At 42.2% G+C, this 12,131-nt stretch overlaps 1 protein-coding gene across 5 annotated transcripts in view; it reads right to left on the bottom strand.

The window, feature by feature from the left end:
• Nucleotides 1-5,721: 5,721 nt before the first annotated feature.
• Nucleotides 5,722-12,131, bottom strand: part of syt16 (synaptotagmin XVI) — a 29,410-nt gene continuing 23,000 nt past the window's right edge. For all 5 annotated transcript variants that reach the window (XM_037072170.1, XM_037072171.1, XM_037072168.1 and 2 more), the window contains one exon: nt 5,722-11,629. In XM_037072170.1, coding sequence (XP_036928065.1) covers nt 11,316-11,629 — 314 coding nt within the window. In that variant the 3' untranslated portion in view covers nt 5,722-11,315. The remainder of the gene's footprint in view (nt 11,630-12,131) is intronic.

Genomic DNA, 12,131 nt, shown 5'->3' with positions numbered 1-12,131 from the left:
CTAAATGCTCGCTTGCATCAACACATTTGGACACATCGGCCACTTCAAAATGAGTTCTTTGCCCAGCAGAGGGCAGCAACGTGATGCAAAATGAAAACAGCCAGTTGAATGAACATGGGACATCAAATACAGAGAGAGAAAGAAACAGTCTTCCCGCAGGCAGTGAACGCACCTCAGAGGACGAGTATCTTCACACGGTCCAGGGAATGTTACACAGAGTATTTCATAAACCACACAGTAGCATAAAAAGATAACAGAAGCATATCATCAGCGTATATTCTCCACGCAAGCCGAGGTGCATCAAAGGTAGCCTGCAGTCTGTAAATCCCTGAATCTGCTCACGGTTCACATGAGCAACAAGAACAATAAAAATCAGAGACACAACATCAACAGCAAATCAAAACTCCCGCCTGTTTTTTTTTCCTTCTTTTTTTTTTTCCCAAGTCTCTCACATTATAAATGGCAGTGACGCTGCGACAGAGCGTTGACATCAGAGACCCTGTTGATCCTGAGGCAGAAGAAGAATCAGGGTTTCTCAGATCCACCGCTGCCTCCGAGCGAGGCGATGAACAAACACACCCGACGACACGCGTCCCTCAAATTTACAGCGGCTCTCCTGCTGGTGATCTCTGTCCACAGCGTGACCTCTGGTGGCATTTCCCAGCTTTGTAAAGAGGCGACACAGCGAAGTCCAGACAGTCAGCCGTTGTCGTCCAGGTTGTACAGAAGGACCTGGTGGTTGGGGGAGAGTCCCGGGCAGGTACCCAGGCTGTACAGGCATCCGGCTGACGGGTAACAGGGCACCAGCCGGTAATGCTGCAGCTCCTCCAGGCCGAACTTTGGAGAGCAGCAGTCCATCACCAGCACCTTCACCCTCGTCCTGTCCGGGTACAGCAGCCTCCGCTGTCCCCGCTCTCCTATAACCTCCTCCTCCTCTTCTTCCTCTTCTTCTACTTCATCCTCTTCTTCCTCCTCCTCTTCTTCGGCCTCCAGCTCCTCCTCCTCATGGTGGATCTTCCTCAGCAGGTTGTTGATGAGGACGGAGCGCCTCAGGTAGGCCTCAGGGTCCTCCAGGAACCTCAGCTTCTCCAGGGACAGCTTCAGGATGCAGCTCCGGTCCTCCTGCAGTATCAGGTGCTGCAGGTGAAAAACACAAAGGCAGAGCGTCAGCTTGTGCTTCTACATTTTCAGGTGACACAGTTTTATTCTACACAGTTTAAAAGGAGGACATGAGCAGAATAAAATGAGATTTGCAGCTCATGAAGTATATAAAAGATTCATGTTTTAATCTCAACATAATACAACTAAAACATTACTCCTGACTCCTGAGCCAGATTTCACAAAGTTCATGAATCAACCACAACGTTTTAGGAAACGATGTGACACGACGTGTTTCTCAGAGGGGAAACAATTCAAAGGAAACATGAGAAGATATTACAGGGTTTTTTTGACTTGAGGCAATCGTCAAGCTGCACACACACATCCTGAAATATTAAAGAACGCCTGAAGGAAGAAGTTTAACTCGCTTCAACTTCTCCACAAATGAAGCACAAGGATTTACACAACCAGCTTTATCAAAGGAACAACATTCTGACGCAATGTGCGTCTTCATCAGAGTCCTTGAAAACAGAAATAGCAGAAAAAGAAACTGGGATTCATCATGAACATGTACTGAGTGGATATTTTTCACCTTGTTGATTTGACATTTCCCCTGTTTTTAATTAACTGAAATGATTAAGGTTATCAGGAAGGTATAGTCTTTTCTTGGGAATCGCTGGTTTTCAAGCTGGCTAAGCTAATATTTCAAAACAATTCATCTTGTTTCACTTTGTGTTGGGACCTTTTTACTTTTTCTCAGTGTTAAGAAAGAACATGCATTAAGCTAAAGATCTGCTGTGATAACGTGATGGACATTATCTGGTGTTGGATAGAAGCAAGACCGTAGCAGCTAGCACGTTAGCTAATGTAGCTAGTAGGCAAATGTTAGCGAGCATTGCCTAGCTGGCTTTATTTGTAATTGTTATATTATTAACACAGGAGATACAGTTAAGAGGATGTTAGCTTGGTAGCTAGTTAATCTGTTCTGGTTAATTTCAGCTGAATGCTCACGAACACAAATATATCATCTGCATAGAAGCAGAGAAAAAGTCGAGTATTATCAGTGACACTTTTGGACATCATGCAAAGTGTTAAACAAATGTACAATTACGTGATCTTTGATCTTTGTTGATGATTGACTTGAGCGGTTGGAAAAATGTTAATTAGAGGTTTGTACTTTTTGAAAATATCCATGTAGGCCTCCCTGTAAATCCTCCTCCTCCGCATATTTCCTCTTGAAGTAAGCAACTTTCGACGTTGTTGAATGGTTTGGTCTCTCTCACAGGGAAGGGGCTGCTGGAGAAGACAACAAAACATATTCAATATTAATATCGGTTTAAAGTTACCTGCCCTGATACCGACTGACATCTCAAAAGCGCCGTCAAGTTTCCCAAGAAGTCCACCAAACTAAACTTCAGGCTGTGATATTGCATCACCTGTGGAGTGACTGTGAGTGAGGGAACAGACAGCAGCTCTGATTACCTGCTGCTGACGCTCCACAGCCGGCTCTCAGCTCTCTAACAGGAGTTTGAATCAGCGTGTCTGAGCTGATATGAAGCTCCACATCGCCTTCAGGCTCCTGCAGGGAGAGAAGAGTGAGGAGGAGGAGGAGGAAGAGGAGGAGGAGGAGGAGGAGGAGGAGGAGAGAGGACCAAAACATTTGAGCATGAAGACAGAAACTCCACACAGCTGAGGGACGATGCATGATCACTGTCAGACATCTGATTTTGTGTCTTTTATCTTTTATCTGCAAACCTGCAAAGTAGGACATTTACATCAGCCTATAATTATTTATTTACAGCTAATGGACTAACAGAATTGCTGATAAGTCGTGATCAGTGTTTGGTTAAAGACGCATCAATCAATCAGCAGGAACACACGAACACCTGAACACATCAGCAGAAAAAAAACTGATGACAGAAGCTGAGAAAAATATAGAAAATACAGTATATATCAAAAATAGAATAGAATAAATTGTGATATGTATTTTAAGCTGCTTATCATTAATAAATCTGCACTTTATTTGATGTGATTCCACATTAAAAGCACCCAGAAGCTGCATATGTGCTTTGATATAATATCCTGGTTTGACCCTTTAACGTTGCATTAAAGGGCAACACGCTCATTTAAATTCACAGAAGAGCGAGGAGAGATAAGAGGCTGGTGTGTGTGTGTGTGTGTGCGTGTGTGTGTGTGTGCGTGTGTGTGTATTTAAATGCTATAAATCAATCATAAACACAGAGTGGGCAGCTTTATCGTTGCGAAACATTCGCGCCGGCCCCCCTGAAGCTGCCGCGGTGACTCACACAGTTTATTTAACATCCAACTGCTGCCTGAATATTTCATCTGTGGGAGAATGATGCATGATGATGGATCAGTGTGCAGGGAGAGAGGCTGCGTGGGAAGAGTGTGTGTGTGTGTGTGTGTGTGTGTGTGTGTGTGTGTGTGTGTGTGTGTGTGTGTGTGTGGATGCAACAGTATACGTCTTCTCTCGCAGCACTCGGAGCAGAACAGGAGGTCAAGGATTTCCTGCCTGCAAACCACCTTTAACTCTGTGACGACCGAGTGGAGAACGAGCTCAGATTAAGAAACTTTTATGAGTAAAGAAGCTAGTAAAGCAGCCGTGTTTTCAGCTTTTTAACAATGTTTTGTTTTTGTCATCAATGGGATGGTTATTTTAACGTAAGAGGTATAAAATCATCCCATTGAAAAAAATGGAATCCTTTGATTTATCTGAAAATAATCAAAGATTTTCACTGATAAGCAACTAGCTTACATATATACATATATTTTAAATGTTTTAAGACTCTGTACTGTCTTTTCTACTTTCTTTCATTCAGCTTTTTACAGTGTTTTTGTGTGTTTAAATCTTTTTAATGCTGTTTTAATTCCTTCATCTCAGCTGCTGTTTCAAATGCAAAACTAACCTCCAACAAATCTGTTGATAATAAAATCCTCTTACCTTTAAATAATTCCGACCAGCAGCAGTCCAGTAAATCCCAGTGAAAGCTCCTCTCTCTGTTCTCCTCGGCTCCTTGACGCGACATCTACCGTCCTCGCACCGACTCAGAGACGCTCCAGCTCGGCCTGAAGTCAGAGCCTCCCTCGGTGCAGACAGACAGGCAGGCAGGCAGGCAGGCAGGCAGGCAGGCAGGCAGACGGGCAGACGGGCAGGCAGGCAGGCAGGCAGGCAGGCAGGCAGGCAGGCAGACGGGCAGACGGGCAGACGGGCAGGCAGCTCCAGCTCCTCCGGGGTGAGACGCTCTCTGCTCTCCAGCCTCCTGAAATATCCCGTTCACGGCAACAAGAGAGAGCACACACCGCTCTCCCCGCGCCCTCATTGGTCCTCACGGAGGCTGATGTTTCCTGTTGCTAGGAGACTGAGTGAGTGCGGCGATGACGCGCTAGCATCAATCCTCATCTTCCCTCTTTTCACCAACACACACAGACTGAGGCAACTTTTCAGCCTTCAGGAGAACAAAACACTGTTTGGTTTTGTTTTCTCCAAAATGACGTTTCAGGAAACAAAGTTGTTTCCGTAAACACGAATATAACAAGTTCAGCACTGCAGTTTCTTATTCTTTGATCACTTTTCATTTGATTTTGGTCAAATGTAAAACAGAACTACAGTTAAATAAATCATAAATATGAGGACAATTAACAGAAATACTCACCACCAAAAAGTCATGCTGGAATAAAAGTAAAGAAAGCCAGCCATATTTTAAGACTTGAGTAAAAGTCTTAAAGTATCTGATAATAAATTAATTTAAAAATCAAAATCAAAAGTGAGAGTGAATTATAAATAAACTACATGTACAGTGTTTATCCAAAATACGCTGTTCAGGACGGATTATCTGGTAATGTGACGTGTTTACAGATCCAGTCTGAAGCCTCCTGAACTACTCACACACTCATCAGGTTTAAAACCTGTTTGAAATGATGGTGATTGGTATTTGCTGCAGCTGTTGGCTCTGCTAAGCAGTGGTAAACCTTTTAGCCTTTGAGGCTAACGTTAGCTAGCAGACTATCATTGACAGAAACTAAAAAGTCTCCTCACTCATCCAGACTGTTTTAACCTTCTGCTATAATCACTTTGCTTCCCCAAAAACATAACAAAAACATAAAATGGCTCCACACAGCTCATTTAGTGAAATACAAATCCTAAATCAATATTAAATTTATGTTATCTATACACTCAATGCTCCCACTTCAGATGGGGTGCATGCTAATGCTTTTATCTTGGTAGCTTCAGTAGATGAATTAAAACTATCACAATTAAAATAAATTTGTTATTATTATAGCATTTCCTTTAAGAAAACAGAAATGTTTGTTGAACACTTGACAGCTAATAAACAACACAAACACATTTAAAAACCAAAGCATCTGCCAGCACAGATTTAGACTCAACTGTCCCAAAACACTTAAAAACCACGAAATACTTTCCCTAATCTCTAATCCACTCTGTGTGACTTCCTGCGTGAAACTGGAAATCTCTACCACCAATCAGACGGGGATGAACTGCGATTATATTCTGGTTGTGGACGTTGGCCTCGTTCTCAGAATTAAGACATCTGAACGGAGCTCAGGACGGAGAGACAGACCCAAGAAAACAGATGGCAGACAGACGTTCCCACAGCAGGGATCTTCTGGGTTTTATTGGCAACGACAAAACTTGGTACAAAAAGTGCTTTCTGGGTGCCTCGGGGGCTCGGCATGCACGGGCCGGACCAGGGCTGCAGGACGAGTCTCGACAGTGTCGGCGTTTCAGTCCTGTCCACTAGAAAACAGCTGCAGGCTCCACTTTTGATGCCAGTGAAGCCCTGATATGATACCGAGACACTCCTTGTGTTATTGCAATCACATTTTCTCTCTTTGATTTGTAGAACAGCCAGATTTGTGGACTAAACTTCAGCCCTGGTCTCGGCCTGGACACGAGTCGACCCGCCCTGTCGTCACCTTCCACGCATGCAGTCCTACAGCAGCATTCACAGGGAACAACGAGAAGGCTTCATGCAAATTTTGGATCATCCCTTTTTGTCACGGCGGATATGTTTCATCTCGAAATGTTTACAGGCACTTTGTCAGAGTATCACGACTGTATATTACATCTGCAGCACGCATCCGATTGTGTAATACAACCTGGGGTCTCCAACTGAGCATGCAGACGTGTAAATACCATAGAAATCCTGGGAAATACTTAAGAACATTAAACATTTACTATTTTAAAAAATATAGAATAGATGTTATAGATTCTGTACAACAACTCAACATGCATAAAATATATCAGTCTGTGCAGTAAATATAGTTCATGTCACTTTTCACACGCTCACATGTTTGAAGCCAGCAGAATAGGAGTGCTGATAAGAAAGATCTCGTTAAAGGTCGCTGAACATAAACGTTATTGTGGTCAAGAAAACTTAATATATTGTAATTTTAGTAGGTTAGAGTTTCAGTTCATATTTTCAGTGATGATCTTTGTGTGTTAGCCTGCATTACCTGCTTGTTAGCTTGCTAAATTGTTAGCCTCAATGACTCTATAAGTTCCATATAAAGGCAGGTATCGTCAGCGAAGAATCGTATTCTTTTCAACATACTGTTCAAAATCTTTACTATCTTGTCTTCTATCTGGATCATTAATTCTTGGATGCTAACTTCTTATGTATTAGCTATTTTATTACAGTTAACAGTTATCATATTAGGTAAAAACAAACAAACAAACAAACAAACCTATTTTTATGTCTGGAAGCCAAGTTTTTAAAAAGAAAACAAAGAAAACAATAACAAGCTAATGGAGAATTGGCTATCTTAGGCAGAAATTTGGTCTCTGTAGCTAACTTTCTCAATCATTTTGATCTTTGGGGAGTGTTAATGTACAAAATAATAATATTACCCATTAAATAAAAATCCTGTTGAATTGTACAAAACATCAAACCAGCTGCAGCACTCCTATTCCTCACCCACGCTTCATTTATACCTGAAGTATTCGCCATTACATATCTGCAGTTTAAACACGAGACGCACAGCATTTTACAGCTTGTTTCCTGTATTTACCAGATATAGAATGAGTCCATTAATTGTGCCTTTTTCATTAAATCATTCATCTTTGAATAAAATATCTTGTTTTTCAGTCTTCACTGCTTCCCTGAATCAGTTACCGACATAATAAGTCGTCGTGTCGTCCTTGGAAAAGACAGAAGTGCTTCTATTCTAAACACTTGTACATGTTTTTCATCTGTGATGTTTTGTTCGTCCAACTAAATATCCACTTTCCAGTAAACTAGTGACGGTGATGATGATGATGATGATGATGATGTTGGTGAAAACCAGCTATTTGAATCATTCTTATCTTCCGTTGTGACTCACACAAGGTCGAGGTTTGTATAACCCATTCATCATTCCAAAGAGTATCTCATGTCCTTGATTTATAATGAATTTTCCTTGGACGGTTTATTAATTATTATATGACAGAGAGCTCATTTATGTAGTGGGTAGTAAATCCTCTATTCTACGGAGATATTGTCAAGATTACAAAAAAACTGGAAAAACATGTTTCAGCCCGGTAGAATAAAAAGTTGGTCAACGGATACGTTTGTTTTTATAAACATCTTTGTAATCTTTTTCCTGTACTGTTGCAAATATCTCCAGCTGTTTTAACAAGTGGGTTTCCCTCTTGTGGGATAAATAAAGCCAATCTTAATCTTTATAAGCTGACATATGAAGCATGAAACCGCTGGATCTTTTTTTAACAAGATGCTGATGTGATGTTTGTGTCGACAAAACTAGATTTTTTTCAATAAGTTGCATGGACAGGGTGACAATCGAGATGGCTGCCAAACCAGAGACCACTGTTTGAGACAGTGTTCCAACATCTGTAGGCATGAAACCACTGGATTTAGTATCTAAATTGGCTGTGGCACATTTTCCAGCCACCTTAGTGGCAACAAACATCAGGTTTTTAAAAACGATACCACAGAACAAGGCCACTAGCCAAAATGGCTGTTAAGCCAGAGACCACTGTTTGAAATGGTGCGTCAACATTTGTAAGGGTGAAACCACTGGATATGTTTAAAGAGACATCAGGATATTTTCCAGTCATGTTAGTGGAGATGACTGTCGAGCCAGAGACCATTGTTCAAGATGGCATTTCAATTCGTCAGCGTGACACCACTGGATATTTAAGAAAAGATGCTGGGAAATTTCAAAGACAAAACGGGGTTTTGTAAACCTAAACATGATGTTTTCCAAAACCTAACCAAGTGGTTTATTCTGGAAATTGTGATCCAAGTTTCTGTACTGAAATTCTACATATATTTTTTTTGGTGGTTTGAGGAGCAAAAACAGATTTATTATAATCTGAATTTAAGATAAAGTCTCTCAAAACCCCGGCACAGAAAAAACATTGGGATGGCTCCATGCCTGGAGGGATGTGCAGGATAGTTTCCTTTGTCTGATTTGGTTGAACTGACCCTTTAATCCATATGAAGAATTTGAATATGAGCATCAGCTTCTCCGTTCATTTGTTACGGTTGACTTTCCAAAACTAATTACAGACTGTCATCTCCTTACACCCGTGAAATCTTGAATATTTGAGTCGCTCTCATTCAGTTTTCTAAAACCGAGCTGCAACATTTCTAAAGAGGTTTTGTTGTCACCTGCCCGAACGCTCAAATAAACACATCTCTGCTCTCAGCGTGTGAACCCCCGAGGGGTTTGGAGCTCCAGTATCTGTCGACACAAACAAATATAATCCCCCCTCTGGGCTGAACTGCTGCCTTATGACTCAATGATGCCCGGGCTGGAAGAGGATGAGCATTAACGGCGGCATTACCGTCATCGCACTGTACGATTCTACAGCTGTAACTACCAATTACCACGGAGAGAGTGTGGTGAAAAAAACACACACTTCCAGAGTAATTCATTGCATGTTATTAACAGCTGCAGTGAGATATTTAAAGCCTCTTTTCAGCTCAGCGTTGATGGGTGTTGAAATGAGCTTTGCCCTGTGAAGGAGTTCGAGCTGAGGCCAAATAACATCATTCAGCGTCGACGAGGCAGCGAAGGGGGGGAAGAGACGCTCTCATCCCAGCGGGGGTTAAGAGTCTCCAGCTGCTGGAGATTTCCTGCCTGTAGTAGCACATGTGTCAGGAGAATATGAATGAGCACTGAATATGAATGAGACGCCTTCCTCCTCCACTTGAATCACAAAACAGCTTCAGTTCCACTCTCGTGTTTTGTTTCTGTGCTCGGCAGCTTACGGTCACGTGATCCTTCAGTGGCAACGCTGACATCATCGTATCGATCACTCGCCTTTTCTGTGGCTGAAAGTGTTTTAACGGATGCTTGCATGAAGGAGGATGAGATGGTGAAGATGTGGGAGATGCGATCTGTTCATATTGATTGATTTGATCATGTCAGTTTCCGACAATATCGTATAAAATCCAACATTCTTAGACACAAACTGCAGCAAAGATCCCAGAATCTTTGAGACAAACCTGCTGTGTTTCTGAGAGGATGTGAAAGGAATATTTTCAAGATCAGACTTTCAGGATGTTGCATCTTTAAGCCTGTTTATACCTGCTATTAACATGTGTCTTTGGTGATCCAATCACAAGTGAACACTCCTAAGTTCATTACATAAACCCTTATAGACAAACAAACACAAGAAAGAAAGAATTTGATGTATAACACTTGCAGAATTTACAAGAAGGCCTAAATAATAAAGAATCTGTCAGAGACAGTGTTTGACAGCATTTATAAAGTCTCTCCTGATGCAGCAACTCTCAGAATTAAGTGATTTTTGAAGGGAGTCTGGGATTTTTCTCCACTAGCAACAAAGAATTAGCCTATATTGGTTATTATATCTAATACCAAATTGACTAGAAGGCCCAAATAATGTTGAACGTGTTATAGCCAGATTTTAACAATGTTTAAAAAGTTCCATCTACACACAAAAACTTTTTTTTTTAAGGGAGTCTGGTGTCTTTCTTCGAGGGTGACAAAGCAGAAGCCTGAATTTGTTACTGATTACTGTATTTCTAAAATCAGACATGTTTTCTGTCAATAAAATGTTGCTTTCATTCATAAATTTAGTGTTAGAGGTGAAACCAGCTGAAAAATAGCCTGATGCTGTGAAACCCTGACAAGTTTTATAGGGAAATAAACAACTTAATGACTTGTCATCGATGCCAAATTTACAAGAAGGCAGAAATTAGATTTCTAAATGTTGCTATAGCTGCTTTGCAAAGTTTTCTAAGTTTCTCCTGACTTAACAACATGAAAATTGTGCAATTTGTTAAGGGAGTTTGGTGATATTGCTGTCAGTTGTTTCAGTTTGGCCTTGGGCTACCTCGGCATCCTGTGACCAGAACGACCACCACTTCCTGCGCTGACGACGTCTTTGTCGGGGGAAACGTTTGTCTCAGACGACCTCGACAAGTGGTTTGAGTCGATCGGATCACAACACGTCTTGGTGGTTGTTTTTTCCTTTGATCACGCAGGAATCATGTTAGCGGCGGATATAAACAGGCTCGTTCTGTTTCCTGTCTGCATTCATTCACAGCTGAGCATCTCACTGTGCACTCTCTGTTTGCATCTCCATTGATTTGCCAGCCGGTGAAAGAACAGCAAGATTAAGTAAAAACGTCACTTAGATTAAGTCACACAAACACACACACACACCCACACACACCTCTAATTTGTGTGCACTTTCTAACACAGCATTTCACCAGAAAAACAAAACTGCAGCTCATCACGGAGCTGTTTCACCAATAAAAGCTGTACGTGAAGGACAAATTCTCAGCTCCTCTTGGAGGCTGACGGACGCTCCACAAAGCTTTTTATCAGGAAACCTTCAGACATATAAAGGTTTTCCACGACAAAGAAATTCTGGTTTTTATCTGCCAATCGAGTGAATCGCAAGCTTTTTATCATGTAACCCTGCTGAAGGCTTTCTTCTTTACTTTCATTTATCTATTTCCTTTCTCCTCAACAAAAAGTCGAGTCAGCCTCCAGAAGCTGATGAATTTGTTCCTTCATGCTGACATAAAATAACCAGCCAGGGTTGATGCGTGTCCATCTTTACTCAGATGTGACGATCGTGGAGAAAGCTCAGTCCTTGAATCCGTCGCCTCTGAAGCCACATGCATCATCCTGTCTGCAACTTCCAGAATAAACTCTCTTCCAGCTCAGAAGAAAAAAAATCCCAGATGTCGGTGGCGTTACGCCTCCAGCAGGACGTGCCAGCGGCAGACCTGCTGTCCTCGACTCTCCTTCATGTCCTGCCAGTGGAGCTGCTCCTCCTCGCCGCTGCTGTTCTGGCCCAGAGCGATCCAGCCCACCATCTCTTTGCGCTTCATGCTGCGGCGGTTGTAGATGGAGACCAGCAAGGTGACGTCCGACAGCTGGAACAGCGCCACCTGGAAGACGAACGTCTCCTTGTAGACGGGGTTGGGCTGGCCGCGACGCACTGACGTCTTACAGCGAGAGATCTCCTGACCGACCGAGTTTAACAGAGTCAGGCGCCCGTAGGTGTCTGAAGCAGAGCGGAGGAAGACAAATTAGACAAACCAAGTAGTTTCTTAACTTCCCTTTCTGTCATGTCTCTAACTCATGTATTTACAGGAGACTCTCTGTGGCTCTGACGGATTAAAGTTGGCAAGTTAAAACTAATTTTACTGACATGGTCGAATCCCAGCTCACACTTCCTTTGGCATTGGTTAACAATCCCGAGGACTGAAGTGTCAGCCATTGTTTTGTCAACTATCATTTTGAAGTCTTGGAGCCAGAAGTGACCATATGTGGACAGAAGGTGGAACTGGGGAAGATATTCTAGTTTATAATCTAGCAACTTCTCAATCACAAGCTTTCAAAAGTTTGCTTCAGAGTTTCTCGTCAGTTTGTGGAAACACAGCTGTTTCTAAATGAGTACAGTGTGTGTGTGTGTGTGTGTGTGTGTATGTGTGTGTGTGTGTGTGTGTGTGTGTGTATGTGTGTGTGTGCGCGTGTGTGTGTGTGTGTGTGTGTGCGTGTGTGTA

The sequence above is a fragment of the Acanthopagrus latus genome, chromosome 16, assembly GCF_904848185.1.
Source record: "Acanthopagrus latus isolate v.2019 chromosome 16, fAcaLat1.1, whole genome shotgun sequence".
NCBI classification, from domain to species: domain Eukaryota; kingdom Metazoa; phylum Chordata; class Actinopteri; order Spariformes; family Sparidae; genus Acanthopagrus; species Acanthopagrus latus.
This window is presented reverse-complemented; position numbering and strand designations above follow the sequence as displayed.